Source organism: Peromyscus eremicus, chromosome 1, assembly GCF_949786415.1.
Source record: "Peromyscus eremicus chromosome 1, PerEre_H2_v1, whole genome shotgun sequence".
NCBI classification, from domain to species: domain Eukaryota; kingdom Metazoa; phylum Chordata; class Mammalia; order Rodentia; family Cricetidae; genus Peromyscus; species Peromyscus eremicus.
Window position 1 is genome coordinate 68721174 of NC_081416.1, and position 18235 is coordinate 68739408.

An 18235-nucleotide genomic window follows, 5' to 3' on the forward strand; every position below is an offset into this window, starting at 1 on the left:
CATTGACAGCTCCCGGGATCCTGGCTAGGAATCCCATTGGGGATGTTTTCTGAGTGTGTTGCAGTTTTCTTTCCATTGTTCCTGGCCGAGTCCTTACTTAAGGCTACGAGATGACCTCAGACCTGGCCAGAGGCCCCAGCGCCAGCCACGCCGCTATGGTCAGCCAGACTCAGACCTCAAGCTGAGCCAGCTCTGGGGGAAACCAGAGACTTTCCTCAAGATTCTGGTTTCCAGAGGGATAAGGGGAGTCAACCAGGGCAGAAAATGATGACCAAACACAGAAGCCTGGTTTTAACTGTTATGTGGGTACAACGCCCAAGCCTGAAGTACCCAGCGAAGACGCCCCTCACTTGGAGCTTTCTGGGGAAGAAGAAAGTGTGGGCTGGCAGCTCCCATAAGTGGATGTACCCTAGACAGGTAGAATAAAGAGTCCGGAAACTCCTGGCCCTTCACACTCCCTCTTTAGAGTCTCTCAATGCTGGTCCTCTCACCTGATACCCGTGAGATCCTCAAGACAAAGGTAGGGATACCACCATTACAGAGACACGCACTAGGAAGACACTCATTATGCACATGTCAAAAGGAAAGTAGGACTTTGCATGGATTAGAGAGTTCAGACACCTTTTAGCCATGCAGGGTCACTTTAGGACAGGGGCTAGTGCAGCAGGCCCCAGACATCTCTAGTGGCCCTTCCACTCTCCCAGCCCTTCTACAGGCAGGAAGCTGCCATCTAGAGTTACAGTGGCTGTTCTGCTGCTCCCTTTATGGGAGCTGTCCTTGGCCAGCACAGCCAGCCCTTGGAGCTCTTTAGTGCCCAGCTGTGCTATGAGACCTGGCCCCAGCTCCAGAATGAGCTCAGATGGAATAGCACAGTATTCCCCAAGCCATTGTGCTGTGTAACTCCGCGGGCTGTCATGGTGACCAAAGCAGGTATTTATCAGCGGGGAAATAAAAAAGGAGGGGGAGACAGACAGACAGACCGATGTTGAGACCAGTGGGGCTGGGAGATGGCTCAGCCAATACAGTACTGACCAGGCAAGCATGAGGACCTGAGTCCTGATCCGTTTTCACATACATCTAAATAAAAAACTGAGCGTGGCAGCACAAGCTTCCAATCCCAGCACTGGGGACGTAGAGACAGAGGATTCCCTGGAGCTTGCTCTAGCCAGCCTACCCAGTCACCGAGCCCCTGTATGAAAAAGAACCTGTCTCAAAAATAAGGTAGAGACGTGACAGAGGAAGACAGCCAACCTTGAGACCTCTGGCATCACATGCAAGGGTTCCTGTAAGGGGCAGGACCGAGGAACGGGGATGCAGGCAGAGACAGAGATGTGTACAGACTAGACATGCAGAAGTCAGTCTGACGGACAGATGAGCTTCTCAAAAGCAAGAGCATCCACCTTCTTGAATGCTCCCCATTATGCTAGTGGAAGCTGACAGCTTTATAGTCTGCATACCTTCCTGAAGAGGGGGCATCCCCTAAGAAACCCCCCTACTTAGTACTTCTCTCTCCTGTCCCCCTTCTCGCTGGGTGGCTGGGAGGGCCTTGGCACAGGTGCAGTGGGGTTGTCTGGAGTGGTCTTTGCACAGGGTACTGAGGAAATCAGAGTGGCCAGGTCTGGGGTCCCACCTCAGGCAGTGACTCCCTGGATTTCAGTGTGCCCCCACCAGACCTTTCTCAACACAGATCAGAAAAGAACATCCTCAGCAGAGAGGAGACATGGAAGGCCTCCAGCTGGCTGAGGGCACAGCTTCTTAGCCATCCCTTGCAGCCACCATGGCCTTTTCCCTCCATCTCGGCGGGACTGCATAGCTTTCCAGTCGATGACACTACACGAGTTCCCTGTGGCCATGGCTTTAGCGGCTGGTGACAGGAAAAGTCACAACTTACAATTCTGGAGATCAGAGCCCGCAGATCCAGGTGCTGGCAGGGCATAGCACATCCAGAAACTTTGGGGGAGAATGTTGTCTTGCCGACTTTTTCGGCTTTCAGAGGTTGCCCGTGTTCTTGACTCTCAGCCCTTCCGCCTTCAAGGCCAGCAGTACAGAGGTTGTCTGTCCGTCTTCTCTGGCCTCTGCTTCTGTAGTCTTCTGACCCTGCCCCTCCTGTTTCCCTTGCAAGTACTCAGATGATTATACTAGGCTCACCCAGGTCTCCATCTCTACAACTCCCCATCTCAAGATCTCTACATTAATCATGTCTGCCAAGTCCCTTTTGTCATGTAAGGTAACAACACACTGACAGGGTCTAGACCCGAGAGGATGGACTGGTGCTGAACACTGATGTGGAAGCACTCAACATTCCTTCAGAAAACCCCTGGACCTTCTTGTAGCTCAGCTGTGGAGTGGAATTAGGAGCTTACCTACCACATGTATGTAACATCCTCTGATGTAGCCCATACTCTGTTCTGTGTAGTAGAGTGCATGAGGGATAGCCCCAGTGCTCAGCACCTGGTAAGTCTAAACTCAATCAATGCAATGTGTGTTCTCAAGAGATACTCAAGTCTTGGGGGTTTGTAGAAAGGACTCTGAGAGCACAGGACAGTGGGCACGATGTGGTGGAGACATGAGAGACCAGGGTAGGGAGCAGCCAGGTTGGAGGAGTCGGAGAGAAACTGCCCTGAGGTGATCACCTGAAAGAGGTAGTATTTCCAGCATCCAGGACTGGGTAGAGGGCACACAGGGGTGGCAGGGCCAAGGCAGGAAGTGCAGATAGTTCTCTTTGTATAGAGCTGTGACTTGGACAGCAGCAGAGATCCTCATCTGTCATTCATTCTCTCACTTGTTAAGCATTTGCTGACGTCCTGCTGGGTAGAAGATGCTGACTCAAGAGTCTGCTTGTGCCAGAGGAATGCACTTCCTAGTCCCTGCATGCTTTGCTCAGGATGTGACTCCCTCTGTCCCATCCTCCCCGCCACTACCACTAAGCCCTTACCCTGCCCTGGGTGGGATATAGCCCCAGGGGCAGAGGTGACTTCCTGGGCTGGGGCCCTGGCCAGCCAGATGTGCTGGACTGAGAGCATTATAGTGCTGAAGCGGTTGGTTCAAATGAACTTTCCATGATTCAGGAAGGAAGCCTTTGTCCAGGATGTATTTGCAGTGTCTCATCTCCCCGCTTAGCAGCAAGAGCCCAGATCTAGACCGTGTTATGTAAGGGTCATCGAAGACCTCCAAGGAAGGGGGTCACTCGGAACTCTAAAACTCCTTGAGTGATTGCTGGGATGGCTACGCCATTCATACCCAGTGACCTGGCCAAGTCGTTAAGTCACATCAAATTTTCCAGTTACATCCAGGATATCCGTTACTCACGCCTCAGAGCTGGCTACCCAAAGCTGACCGGATGAAGCTCTTCCTTCCAGCTAACTGTTCCTTTTGAGATGAGCTTTTCTCAGTCCAGCATTAGATTTCAATAAAATACTCCTGCTTCCAAGCCTCCCTATAAATAAAGCCATAGAAAATTTAAAACATGTGCCTGCAACTCCTAAGTGGCAGTGTGACAAACTTTCAGAATACCTTCTGTGGGGTTTGTTCATTTACTTGTATTATTATTATTATTATTATTATTATTATTATTATTATTATTATTATTATAGATCTTCCTGTTATCTGAGGCAGTTTTCCTTTCCTACCTGATTTTCTACCACATCTCATGGTTTGTGTGTGCAAGTTGAGGCCAGAAGCTGACATCAAATGTCAGCCTCAATTATTTTCTGAGACAGTCTCTCTCAAGAACCTGCACTGATATGGCTAGTCTGGCAGCCAGTGAGTTCCAGGGATCCTCCTGTCTCTACTTTCCATCGCCGGGATCACAGGCATGTTCTGCCAGGTCAGGTGGGTTTTTTTTGTTTGTTTGTTTGTTTTGTTTTGTTTTGTTTTTTCTCACATGGGAGCTGGAGATTTGAACTCAGGTCCCTGTGCTTGCACAGCAAACGCTTTTCCCACTGAGCTGCCTGTCTCCCTAGCTCGATGTCTCAAGATTTTAGTTGTCGGTATCCCAGACATAAATGTTATCTGCAGTTCCAGTGGAATTGAGTTTCTTCTCCAGGGTCAGTCTCAATATTCAGGACGATTCTCCATTGGCATGGCATGACCTTTACCTCTGCTCAAATACAGCTGGGATTTTTCCTCAGGCTGCAGATTTACTTTCAGCAATGCTGCTTGGCCAGGAACACTGTCCTAGCAATGGAGACCATTATTTGACTATTAACATCATAGGTATGTTACCTGAACGTCACACGCCGAGTCACTGCATTCCCTCAGAGGGGTCCCCAAACATGTTGTTATTATCGACCTTATCACTCACCAGATTCTACTGTCCTCTGATTTATGCCATGTCAGCTGACCAGAGAAGTTTTATGGGCTGATAAATATCCAGCGTTTATCTACAAGGCTGGTTTAAATGAGCTTGGTTTACTTGAAATCTACTCGGGGCCTTGTGTGGACTGTTCGCCTATTGTAACTAATGGTTACAAAGGTGAAGAAGAGATATTTTGCCAAGAGGCATATTGTTAGGGAACCAGGAAAACCTTGTCCCGTCGTGTAAGAAGGAAGTGACAGCATCTGTTCACTTGAACTTCATTTCCTGATAAAGGCAAAGGCCAATGTGGAGAGAAGGGAAGGGCAGATGCCACCAGCTTTTGTCAACGCCTTTGTCTGTGGGTTTAAGTGACAAAGAGAGTTTGCTGACTGGCCTGAACTAGAGCAGTGTGTTTGCAGATGAAGATCATCTCAAGGACAGAGAGGCTCAGAATGAGTAAACCTGGGGCTTCCTTCAAGATGCTGTCATCTTTGCTTCCTTTTCAAAGGACATCATGACATTGAGAACTTCCAGACTCGGTTACAAGTGTGAGCCGCAGCGCTCGAAGCCAAAGCTGGTGATTAAAATGCAGAGCAGTGTCAAGACTCCCTCCGAAAGGCTGTTTTATCTCCTGCTAGTGGCCAAGCACTGAGTGTTCCGTTATTAAGAACTCAAAGGCTTTAATTGATGTAGCACTGGAGCGATAAGAAAACTGTTGCCATTCTGTCCGAGAGATAGACGTACGGTCTCTCACCTTCGTGAAGATATACAGCCCAGAATTTTTAAGTGCAACAACTTTGAGCCTGCATCTCTGCCTCTGCTATATCTTGCAAACAAGTGGACAACCAAGACTTAGACTTTTCAAATTCTTCACCATTCTACCTCAAAGACAAGCACCAGCTGGCAGCTTACATACAAAAGCCATGCCGAACACTAGCATATCACTGTCCTCATGGACTCAGTGAGAGGCTGAGAGGGTCAACTCAGAAGACCATCTGTGATTTGGGTTCCTTTTTATCCCTTTCTCTTGATGATGGGTCCTTTGAATGTCAAAATGCATCCCATTTAGAATCCCCTCCTCCCCCCACCCCTGCTTCTGAGTTTTTAGACTTGGCCTTCATCTCTGAGAGAACAGCAATTTATCTTTCCCAAAAGCAAAGCCTCTGCCTTCATGCAACTTACACAGGGCAGCACAGCAGCATTTCATTTGATGCCAGGGAGTCTGTGAAAATCCACAGCTGCAGAACAGAACACTGGGGAGATGTGTCCACGGCCCTGGGTGCTTCATTTGCAGAGCACAAATGGCTACCTCTGGGAGTCTTGGAGCTGGGAGGCTGGCCCAATGGCCTTATGCTCATTTCTTCATGAATACCATGCTGTTTGCAGTCAGCAGGCAATATACATGGTAAATACAAGGAAGATTCATGCGAGAAAGAGGAAAAGGAGCAAAGATCGTGCCCAGCCAGCTCCATGGGAAGGGAGAAACAGAAGGCGGCCCTGAGGGACCCAGCAGCCCTAGATCCATAAAACACGCCAATTGGTCTAGACCAACATGGACCCTATCATGTGGCCTGTGAGACAGATTGCTCTGGCCAGAAGGGAGTCTTAATGTCCATCCCTCCAGCATTGCATGCAAAAGTCAGCTATCCCTGACCATGTAAAATGGGCTTCCTAAAAGAAAAACATACTGGTCCTGGAAGCAAGCATAGAGTAGACATACTAGGCACAGCCATCAAACAGTCTCACATCTTCTGCACTGCAACTCCTTATTAATAAAGCAGATTTTGCTTCAGATCATCAGGGGAAAGCCCTCTGCCCTGGCTCTCCTCGATAAGGGGGTTAGTTACTCCATAGAAGGGTGTGGCTGGTGAGCTACACGGGAAGCAGGGGAACAGGGCTAAGAAGTGCCCATGAGCTCTAGCTAGGAGAATATTGGTCCCAGAAAGCAGCCCAGAGCCCTTCATGGCATCATCCTACCACCTAAAGTTGGAGGTGGTCAGATGAGGCATGAGAATTGAACTAAGTTTCAACTGCCTGCATCATTATAAGTTTGATTAATCTTTAGCCTTGAAATATCTGTTTCTTGCAAAGGGTATCTCCTCACATCCCTAAGACTATCTACAGTAGGAAACGTTAGGTAATTAGATGAGGACCAGCATTTCACATAGAGCTCTGTTCATTCCCTCCTGCCTTCCTGGACCTCCCCCATCATCCAGTTAAAAGAGCAGTTTTGGGGTATTGATGGGAACTGCCAGTCCATGACTGCTGGAAGATGGGGAACATGTTGTGCTCTCCACAGACAGGAACACAGAACGGATACAGGGTGTGCTATAGACCTCATCTGTGCCATCTGCTCTATCCTGTCTCCCAGTTACAGTAGTAGAGGAAGGCGTGGCCTCACTCCCTTCCATGTCAGTTCCTTTGCCTCATCACAAGTCATTGCTAAGGTCATTGACAGAGACGCGTCCTGGCTGTGCCCGAGTCAGCAGCAAACTGTGACCTAGAGTCTCCTGCTCCTTCAACACTTCCTGGTAGAGAAACAAAGTTAACCCCAGAACCCTCTATTGTTCAAGCTACTGTGGAGAAAATTTTATTGGCCAAATTCCATGTAACAACGTGTTATCTTAGACACTGACATCTCCTCACAAGTTGGTTTGTGGGGGGTGGCATGTTTGTATGTTTACATACATGTTTTTGTGCATGTGGGCAAGATATCTAGTGTCATCCCCAATCTTTATTTTCTAAGAGGACCTCTCACTAAACCTGGAATTCACCGACTCAGCTAGACTGACTGGCCAGCAGGCTCTAGGAACCCTCTTGTCTCTGCCTCCTCAGCACTGAGATCATAGGCGCATGCCTGGCTTTGTAAAGGGATGTCGGGGATCTGAACTCAGGTCCTGGGAAGCACTTTACCAACTCCAGCCATCTCTCCAGCCCCTTCTCTAAAAGTCATCTTTGGGGGATTTTTTTTTTTCTTTTCTTGGATGAGGAGAGTCAACCAAAAGCTTAAAACTATCTGGTACCTCTCTGCAGTGTCTTCCAGTTGGAGGGAAATTCCTCTGGGCACGCACAGACTCTATGGGGGTGTCACCCTGATGGTCAGGATCAGAGGGAAGCAGGGAGCAGCCACATCATGATCCATCAAGCTATGCTTCAGAAAAGGGCTGGCGGACACAGAATCGAGTGAAGGAGAGGAGAGTCTGTGGTAGAAAAGGAAGGTGTCACTGTAGAAACCCAGTGGTCTTTTTCTGTAACATTAGTTCTGATTGGGGCTGGTGTGCCTTAGCCGGGAGCTCCAGGAGGCCTGTCTAAAAATGCTTACTATAAAGAAAGGGGATATGCCAGGTGTGGTGGCTCGTGCCTTTAATCTCAGCACTCAGGAGGCAGAGGCAGGTGGATCTCTGTGAGTTCAAAGGTAGCCCGGTCTACATAATGAGTTCCAGGACATTCAGACCTACATAGTGAAACCCTGTCTCAAAACAAACCACCAAAGAGGAAGCAGAAGGTCTGGAGTGGGGTGGCTAGTACAGAGGTCGGGGGCACACACGGCACATCTCACATGGAAAGAAAGTGGCTGGGGCGAGTTGTATACTTTTGCTATTGAATGAGGTGGCCAGTCTGCTGGTCTCTGATAAGGACCCAGCACAGGTTGAAGAACAATGAGCGTCATTGCGGAGGAGGAAGGGAGTCCTGGCCATGGACCAAGTCTGATTGGGATCTAGATTGCCTTGTCACCTTCGAAAGCCAACAGAGACTCCCGAGGAGTTGGGAGCAGAGAAGGACATGGGGCAGGTCTGGACTTTGGGAAGTCACCTCCTAGTCATTGAAAGTGCTGTGAAAGGAAATGTCCAAACCAGATCTGGGAGGGAAATCAAGCCAAGACCATGTGGCCAGGCATGGTTTGGTCTTCCCTATTCTCCTGACTTCCTCACTGTTACCAATAGCTGCCCCTGTGGCTGACCTATAAGAGCCCTCCAAAGCTTTGGCCCTGCAGCCCTCTATCATAGGTTCCCTTTCCCTGACAAGAAGAGGTGGGTTTGGGCCACTTCCTGGGTTCTCTAGCTCCTGTTACCACCCTCCCACACACACACCATGGCATATCCTGCTGTGCACAGTGACTGATGGATCTGACAAGGCTGTGGTCTGTGAGAACAATCTCTGCAGAAATGACCATTCGCTGAAGACAGTGCTTACTCCTGGAGCTTTCTAGGATGAAAAACAAAAGATTTCTGCATCCCTCTCACTCTTCCTCCTCTCGCTCTCCCCACCCCACCCCACCCCACCCCCACACATTAGCCATCACTACTCCTGCCTAGCTTGTCTTTTTTTCACCGGAATTGTGTGGGATGTTGCTACAGAGAGTAGCTTCCCCTTGTCTGCAGCCAGCCAGCCAACTCCTTCCTGCTCCTGACCAGATCCGATTGCACAGTCGGGCCTAATCTCTTGAGGGTCTGCACATGCCTTGGGTCCCGCATCCAAGCCTACACACAACACAGAAAAATGAGTGGGCTTTCCCTGGGCTGGGCCAGGAAAGGATGCCAACTATGGGTCCTTTAGGTTTGCAGCAGCCAACTCCTGAGCCAGCTGGGTGTCGTATGCCACTTCTCTAAACACGGGCTACCCCTCCCCTGAACCCCAAAGCCCAGTGCTGTTCGGAGGAACCCAGAAGCAGCCATGAGGAAGGTGCCACTGTGCTTCTGTTCCAGGTGCTAAACCAGCCCCTGGCATCTGCTTTGAGAGAGTCAACTCTGCAGGAGATCCTTACGGCAACTGTGGCAAAGACTCCAAGAGTGCCTTCGTCAAATGTGAGATGAGGTATGAGGCCACACACCCTGCCGCAGTGGCACTGAGCCCGTCCACATGGCAGAGGCCGCTCCACACGGCCCCTCTTCTGAGCTTGTGTGTTCTTACCCTTCCAGAGATGCCAAGTGTGGAAAAATCCAGTGTCAAGGTGGTGCCAGCCGACCAGTCATTGGTACCAATGCGGTTTCCATAGAAACAAATATCCCACAGCAGGAAGGAGGTCGGATTCTGTGCCGGGGGACCCATGTGTACTTGGGCGATGACATGCCAGACCCAGGGCTTGTGCTTTCAGGAACCAAGTGTGCGGAAGGAAAAGTAAGAACCCAGTTCTCACTTGCGTCCTAACGTAAGTCTGGAACACAGCCCACCAGAAGAGCCTGCTTAGGAACTGGGGGGTGAGGCCAGCTGATTTTCCTAAATCTTCTCAGAAGATTGTCTCTGGAATCCAAACAGTCAAGCTGAGGTCCCAGTCTGACCACTGAGACACGGATGGGGGGACATGGGCTCCCTTTAGCATAAGATATTTTTTCACCCTGGGCTTCAGGGGGCCTTCCTGCCAGGATGTCACCTCAGAAAGAAACGCAGCCGTGGACAGTGGAGCGTCTTGCTTTGGGGAAGTGCTAAAGCTCTTGGAGCCTGTTCTCACCTGGGCAGAATGGAAAGTCAGAGACTATAGAGAAAGGAGGAGCAGCACAGGAGAGGGGAGCAGCTGAGAGATGGACAGGGAAGGAGGAGCGCAGGAGAGGGGAGCAGCTGAGAGATGGACAGGGAAGGAGGAGCGCAGGAGAGGGGAGCAGCTGAGAGATGGATGAGGAAGGAGCAGCACAGGAGAGGGGAGCAGCTGAGAGATGGGTAAGGAAGGAGCAGCACAGGAGAGGGGAGCAGCTGAGAGATGGACAGGGAAGGAGGAGCGCAGGAGAGGGGAGCAGCTGAGAGATGGATGAGGAAGGAGCAGCACAGGAGAGGGAAGCAGCTGAAAGATGGACAAGGAAGGAGGAGCGCAGGAGAGGGGAGCAGCTGAGAGATGGGTGAGGAAGGAGCAGCACAGGAGAGGGGAGCAGCTGAGAGATGGATGAGGAAGGAGCAGCACAGGAGAGGGGAGCAGCTGAGAGATAGGTGAGGAAGGAGGAGCACAGGAGAGGGGAGCAGCTGAGAGACGATGGACATGGAACCTTTGGAAGAATGAAGAGGAGGAAGGCTGGGATGTTTTAAGAGTTAAAAACAAGACCAGAAATTTTAAAGGAAGAGACTAGGATTTTTGTGTTCTGCCACACTGGTTCATATATAGGCATGTGTGCAGATATGAGTGTGGGTGGATTTACATGTATATGTGTATACTTGTGTATAGTGTGTGTGTGTACACGGGTGAGCATGTGAGTCTACATGTGTGCAAGGTGTGTGCGTGCGCATGTGTGTGTACCAAGGGCGATCTTAACTACATTCCTCAGCCATCTTTTTTCTTTCTGTTTGTCTCTTTTTTCTTTTTCTTTCTTTTTTTTTTTTTTTTTTTTTGATACAGGTCACATGCTTGCACAGCACATCCTTTACAGACTGAGCTCTTTCCCAGTCTCCGTTTTGCTTTTGTTTGTCTTTTCATCAAATTTTCCATTAGATTAGATGATAGCAAATTAATTAAATGTTTCAAGAAAACATGATAAATCATCTCACATTTTCAGAACTCATTTTTCCCATGGTCATGAAATCATTCTCAAAGGTCATGGTGAAGAAAGGACAAAACCCAGGGTTTCCCTCACAAAATCTTGGAGGCAGAAATGTCCTCTACACATGTCCCCACATGCCCTGAGCCACAGACACACTTCTTTTTTAAAATTATTTTTTTTATGTGTATGAGTGTTTTGCTTACATGAATGTCTATGTACCACGTACATGCCTGCTGCCCACAGAAGGCATCAGATCCCTAGGGCTAGAGTTATAGACAGTTATAAGCAGCCATGTGGATGCTGGGAATCAAACCTGGGTTCTCCGGAAGAGCAGCTGGTGCTCCTTACTGCTGAGCCATCATCTCTCCAGCCCTAGACACTTCCTTTGAGGAAGATTCCACACCCTTCTGATCCCCCAGGCACATTAGCTTCTGTTCAGGCCTTGACATTACAACACCCATTTTTATAAACTATGGTCTGAGAAGCCTGGGCTGCTGTAGCCCAGCACACTGGAATCCCAGGAATGTTGCTGCATGTGAAGCTTACCAATGAGATTGTGACTACACAGGGCACTCCTGGTGGAACGGTTCTGTGTTCAGTGTCCTTCCTTGACTCTTCTTTTTCCTTGCATGTGTATGTGTGTGTGTTCACGTGTGTGAGGATACACGTGTGTGCACATCCCTGTGGACACCAGCCTTGCATATGGATCCTCCTGAGCTGTCTACCTTTTCTTTTCTCTCACCTACCTGGAACTTGCCAAGTAGGCCAGACTGGCTGGGCAGTGAGCCCCAAGGATCCTCCTCTTTGCACGTCCCCAGCTGTGAGGTCACAAGCACACACCACCATACCCTGGTGTTTATGCCGGTTCTGGGCTCTAACTCAAGCCCTCCTGGTTTCAGGGCAAGCACTTGACTGGCAGAATCGTCTCCCAGCCCCTGGGGTTTATCCAGGAACACTGAGCCCCTTTTCTCCTCCACTGACTCCTACTACTGTTTTCTCTTAAGGGCACTCACTCTGCCCTCTGTGAACTGTTAGGGGGAGATGACCACCTGCCCACAGGAAGGTTCTTCTTGGTGAATCCGCTCTGTCTTCTAAACCTTGAACTCTTCTTCCTTTCTCTCCATGAATCTGTAAAGTTGCAGGAGAGAAAGGTGCTAAGCACTGCTGAAAAAGGCAGCCACTTCCAACCAGCCAAGGCCATTCAGCAATTAGGAGCCTCTGCAGTGAGGAGATAAACAGGACCCTGGGGAGCATTCCTGTGGATGCTTTGTGTCACTAGTGACCCACAAAGCCCTAAACAAAACTCATGAGAAAATCAGTTATAATTTCTCATTTCCACTAAAACCATCGTAAATGCCAGTAAACAGAAAAGAACTTAATCAATACTGTTCACATTGAACAAAGTGTCCAGTCAGACCCCAGTAGCCTTGTCTGAGGCAAACAATACAAGTTGTTATGCTCCATCCATGCTCACTGAAATGAGAGCCTTCTCCAAGTTTTCCCTGCTTTTTCTTTCATGTTATGTATGGAGGGTGTGCAAACATGTAGACATGTTTGTCTGTGACCTATGGAAGCCAGAGGTCAACCTTTGGTCTCATTTGTCTGGTGACATCCACCTTGTTTTTTTGAGACAGGGTCTCTTACAGGAACCCAGGGCTGATAGGCTAGGATGGCTGACCAGCAAGCTCCAGAGATCCACCTTTCTCCAACATGACAATGCTTGGGTTGTTTTCTGTTCTTACATGGACTCTGGGGATTGAACTCAGGTCCTTAGGTTTACAACAAATACATCACCAACAGAGCCATCTCACAAGTCCTGCTTTCTCTTTTTCATGCACCTGTGTAAGGGAGGGGAGCAGAGGTACTGAGGCGTGTGCTGTGTGTCTCCTACAGATCTGCCTCAATCGTCGGTGTCAGAATATCAGTGTCTTCGGAGTTCACAAGTGTGCAATGCAGTGCCATGGCCGAGGGGTAAGTAGGATTAGTCTCCTTCACTTAGCCAGCACATAGCAAGCTAATAGCATTTCGTTTTTCTCATCTATTTATTTTTTGTGCATGAATGTTTTGCGTGTGTGTGTGTGTGTGTGTGTGTGTGTGTGTACACATGCTGGTACCCACAGAGGCTAAAGAGCGGGTCAGATTTTCTGGAACTAGAGTTACAGATGATTGTGAGCCACCATGTAGATGCTAGGAACCAAACCCAGGTCCTCTACAAGAGCATCAAGTGCTCTTAACCACTGAGCCATCTCTCCAGCCCCTACTATCCATAGCTTCTTAAAAACCACAATAGCCAGTGAGTACCTCCTCAACATTTTCTTCCAGAGGCGTTAACTGTCTCTGACCTTTACGTAGCAGGAGAAATGTCACTTTCATTTAACAAAGAAAATCAGATTGAGAGGTAATTATCTTTTGAATTAACATTCTGTGATATAAAGAAAGAGTTTTGTCATCTTCAAAGTAATTTCGAAGCTAACCTTGCTTCATGAAGGGCTCACATTAGCATTTCAAGCAGGGCTTTCCCTCTTGCTCCCAACAGCCCAAATATGTCTCAACCAAGATACTTACAAAAGGGATAAAAATGAGGACATCAGATCTACCAACCATGTGCTCTTGAATGCCCTTGCCATGGGTTTTGACTACCACACGCTGCTGAGTTCTGAGATGCTTTAGGGAAGAAACGTACTCTAATTGTTTAAAACGTAATTTATTTTTCCTGAAGCAGTTAATTTTTTTCCCAATGGGATTATATTAATCTTGATTAGTTGTGCCAGTGGCTCATTTGTTCTCCTGAAGCTTTTTCTGCAGAAACCATGCTTTAAATTGTAGTTTTTAGACGATCTACACACTTGGGATTATGGAGGCCTTTGCAAAATCACCTCCATGCTGTGACCATGATAGATTGCTGGGCCACCTCAGACAGACGAGTTGATGTTGTATTCAGCTGACTCAGTATCAAAAGGAATCTCCTCCTGTCTTCACTGGATTATAGATTTTTTTTTTCTAATGGCGATAGATGAACAAGCCTGGCCCTTTTGTTTCAGTGATGAGGTTAAGGCCAATGTGGTAGTTGAGGGTGTGTCCATAGTAACCTTACTGGCTCAGAGAAAGTAGGACAGAGGCCTCTCTGGTATCTATGGGTACATGTCGGCAAGCCAAGGCCCGTATTTTTTGGAATAGTTAGCTATGACTTAGTTTGATAATTAAAGGTGATCTAGAATCACCTGGAAGATGGACCTCTGGGCATGCCTGTGGAAGATTATCTTGACTAGGTTGAGGTGGAAAGACCTGCCCAGTATGGGTAGCAGCATTCCCTGGGCTGGGATCCTGGACTATATAAAAATGAGAAAGTGAGCTGAGCACAGAATTCATAGCTCTCAAATTCTTCACTATGAATGTAATGTGACCACTTGTTTCAGCTCCTATCACCATGACTACCATAGTGGACTCAGGACTGTGAGTCAAAATAAACTCTTTTCTTTAAGTTTATTTTTTCCCAGGGTATGTTATTACAACAGCAGAAAAGAAACTAAGACATTTGGTAACAAGTCGCTTGGCCCCAATCCCTCTATGATGAGACCAGGCTCACCACCAGTACCTCCAAGCAGGGAATCTGGACTGCAGTTTCCTGCTTCCAGCTAAGACCACACGAGGCAGGGTGCGAGTCTCATGGGCGGTTTGCCAGCCTCAGCATCTTTGCCATGTATACAGGATGTACCACAGACACTAGAGAGCGGTCCTGTCCCACTTGCTCTTGACCAGTCCAGGTTACTGTGGATACATAACCCTGCCGTGTGAGCCTTGGCCTCATCACTAAAACGAAAGAACTGGGTTAATCCATCCATCCCTTACAACCATTAGAAAGAAATCTGTAACCCGCTGGTCAGAGGTGCTCTACAAAAGACGGAGCCCTGATTAATAGGAGTGTCCTAGAAAGCGCATCCCTGCTTCTCACAGCCTTGTTGACTCTTGGCCTCACAGATGAAGCAACTGGACCAGAGATTGGATCCTTCACAGAAGCCAAGTAGAGCAGGGAGCCATCACAAGCAAGACACGGGCTGCAAATGTTTTGTTTGCCTTAAAATATTCAGGCATATATTTGACCCCAATGGATTTTGTTCTGTTTTGTTTGGTGGGTTTTTGTTTTGGTTTTGGTTTTTTGTTTGCTTTTGTTTTGGGGGTTTTTGTTTGGTTGGTTGGTTTGGTTTTTACAAGACAAGGTTTCTCTGTGTAGCCCTGGCTGTCCTGGAACACACTCAATAGACCAGGCTGGCCTTGAACTCACAGAGATCCGCCTGCCTCTGCCTCTCAAGTGCTGGGATTAAAGGTGTGCACCACCACCACCCAGAGGCTCTAGAGTTTTTATGCAGGGCCCTCAAGTTGGTTTGCTAGTTCCACTGACGTCTATACAACAAGCCACCCAGTAATATGTCACCTGTGATTTACAGTGTTTACATGGAAGGGAAGTACAGATACCAGAGAGCCATCTGGGCTCACAGTCCTTGATCTGGGCAGCTCGACCCAGTCACCCGTCCACTGTCCTGCCCCTCCTACTCTGTCAGGTGGGCCTTTATCCAATGCTCCCACAGCTTAGCCTACTTTTCATAAAACCAGACATACAGACTGCTGCGGCTGGAGATGTAGCTCATTTGGGAGAGTGTTCACCTAACATGCACAAAGCTCTGTGTTCGATCTCAAGTACCTCATAAAGTGGGCATGGTGGGGCACACTGGTTCATGTCCAGTCTGGTGACTTACGTAAACATCAACAGTGAATCTAAGCAGAAGAACCACTGTGAGTGACCCTTGGCAAGTAGATGCAGAGACTCCTGGTCCTCCTACTGGAACTCTGCTCTCCCATTAGAGTGCATTATCCAGGAACAATGAGGGCAAAAGCACCCTCTCTTGCCATCTGCTTCACAAGGAAGAGTTCTGTTGTCTTTGCCTATCATGTATAGTGACAGGGAGCCAGGTAATGCATGGGGCTGAAAGAAAGAGCAGGCATTGGGGGATAAAAGTAGACTCACAGGAATGTTGGCAGACCCCTGCGTCCTTCCATGGACATCAGAAAAGAAGGGACCCAACGTAGGCCTCTTCCCCACCCCAGACTGCTGGGGTCCTCCCTGAACCTCCCAGAGGAGACAGGTTTATGCCACAGTAGTCTGATTCTGGGTCCCTAAGTGGATTCCTCCTTACCACAGAGAAGGGCAGAGATGAGGAAAGGGGAGCCGGCTCTCAGCAGCAGCTCCTGAGCACAGGCAGCTTGTACTGCTCTCCACCCCCCTCCTGAGGCTCCGGTTCACCGGTGAGGTGCTGTCTGGGGCCCAGTCTCCTGGTCTTGGCGTTTACTGAGTCGACATGTGTTGCTGAGGGGATCTGGCAGAGTACCCTTGTCTTGTGTGTCCCAACCCTGCCCCTTCTGGATGTTTATCTCAACTTCTACCCCAAAGGTGTGTAACAACAGGAAGAACTGCCACTGCGAGGCCCACTGGGCCCCTCCCTTCTGTGACAAGTTTGGCTTTGGAGGAAGCACAGACAGTGGTCCCATCAGGCAAGCAGGTGAGTGGGGCTCGCTGGGAGTGGATGCTGAGCTGCTGGAGGCTGCGGATACTGGGCAGGCTTCAGTGAGGACTCTGCATGCCTCTGTCCCAGCCCGAAGCTCTCAGGTTCTAAATGCTCCCTCTCTCCCCTGGCCTTTCCTTTGGCCCTGGATCCCCCTCAGTGCAGCTGAGGCATTGCATTGGCCATTTTCTCTCCCTGGGACACTTTTCTCAGCTTAGGCAATGTCCACAGTGAACTGCCAAGTGTGTATGAATGTCACTGTCATATCAAAGGACTTTGTAAAGGGTAGCTTTTGTGTGCATTTTAAATCTCTGAAAGTGATAGCACGCACACACACACACACACACACACACACACACACACACACACACACGGGGTGGGGGGGAGGAACAAGCAAGAACAACAAAAATGTAACAGCTACCTCTTAATAAAGAGAATAGTTACCACCAGAGATGGCTCAGTTGGTAAAGTGATTGCCACTTGAGCGTGGAGCCACAGAACCCACATAAGAAGTTGAACATGGAAGTGCATGCTTGGAGGAAGTGGGGAGCAGAGATAAGAAGACCCCTGGTAGGGCTAAGGTTGGAGGTTAGTCAACAGGGTGCTTACCTAGGATGAATGCGGCCCTAGCTCAGTGGTTCTCAACCTGTGGGTCATGGCCCTTTGGGGTTGAATGACCTTTTTACGGGGTCACCTAAGAACATCTGCAGATCAGCTATTTATATTATGATGCAAAGCAGTAGCAAAATTGTAGTTATGAAGCAATGAAAATAATTTTATGGTTGGGGGTCACCACAACATGAGGAACTATATTAAGGGGGTGCAGCATTAGGAAAGTTGAGAACCACTGGCTAAATTTAATCCCCAGTAGGACACACCTGTCATCCTAGCAGTGGGGAGGTGGAGGCAGGAGGATCAGGAGTTCAAGGCTATCCTAGGCTTCCTAGCAAACTTCAAGTCATCCTGGGCTCTATGAGACCCTATCTCAGAAAAGAGATCTATGGAGTCAGGGTCGGGCAGGACAGATGACAGTCACTGAGGGCTGTGGTGATATTGTGTTCCCAAAATACTGTGCACCCTAATAAACTTATCTGGGATCAGAGAACAGAACAGCCACTAGATACAGAGGCCAGAAAATAGTGGCACTCACACCTTTAATCCTAGCATTCTGAAGGCAGAGATCCTTCTGGATCTCTGAGAGTTCAAAGCCACACTAGAAACAGCCAGGCATGGTGACTCACACCTTTAATCCCAGGAAGTGATGGCAGAAAGCAGAAAGGTATATAAGGTGTGAAAACCAGAACTAGAGCTGGTTAAGCTTTTAGGCTTTTGAGCAACAGTTCAGCTGAGATTCATTCTGGATGAGGACTTAGAGGCTTCCAGTCTGAGGAAACAGGATCAGTTGAGGAATTGGCAAGGTGAGGTGGCTGTGGCTTGTTCTGCTTCTCTGATCTTCCAGCATTCACCCCAATACCTGGCTCCAGGTTTGTTTTTATTAATAAGACCTTTTAAGATTTGTGCTACATCAGGCAGCTCCCAGGATACAGATTGGACACTATCTGGGACACTGGCTTGGACAGTTTAGTAGATGGCTGTTCATGGCAACAGGCAACCCTGAGGTACCCAGGTGCCATTTAGGGCATGGCAGGACTTTGACTAGATCACTTTAAGACTTAAGGTAGCCTGATGGGTTATGTGTCTTCCTTCCCACATGTGCTAAATAAAAAGGCATCAAATTACAAAAGGAGAAAAAAAGTTTGTTTTTAATCTCAAAGTAGCTTCAAATTTGCTATGTAGCCAAGGATATCCTGGAGCTTCTAATCCTCCTGCCTCCATCTCCCAAATGCTAGGGTCATAGGCGTGTATACCACTACATCTGGTTTGTGGGGTTCTGGGGATCAAACCCAGAGCTTCCT

General features: G+C 48.6%; 1 protein-coding gene across 1 annotated transcript in view; it reads left to right on the forward strand.

Moving 5' to 3' along the window:
- Positions 1–18235, forward strand: part of Adam12 (ADAM metallopeptidase domain 12) — a 320201-nt gene that overhangs the window by 282238 nt on the left and 19728 nt on the right. The window contains exons 15-18 of the mRNA XM_059265103.1: positions 9004–9112; positions 9217–9415; positions 12655–12732; positions 16208–16316. Of these exons, the coding sequence (XP_059121086.1) occupies positions 9004–9112; positions 9217–9415; positions 12655–12732; positions 16208–16316 (495 nt within the window). The remainder of the gene's footprint in view (positions 1–9003; positions 9113–9216; positions 9416–12654; positions 12733–16207; positions 16317–18235) is intronic.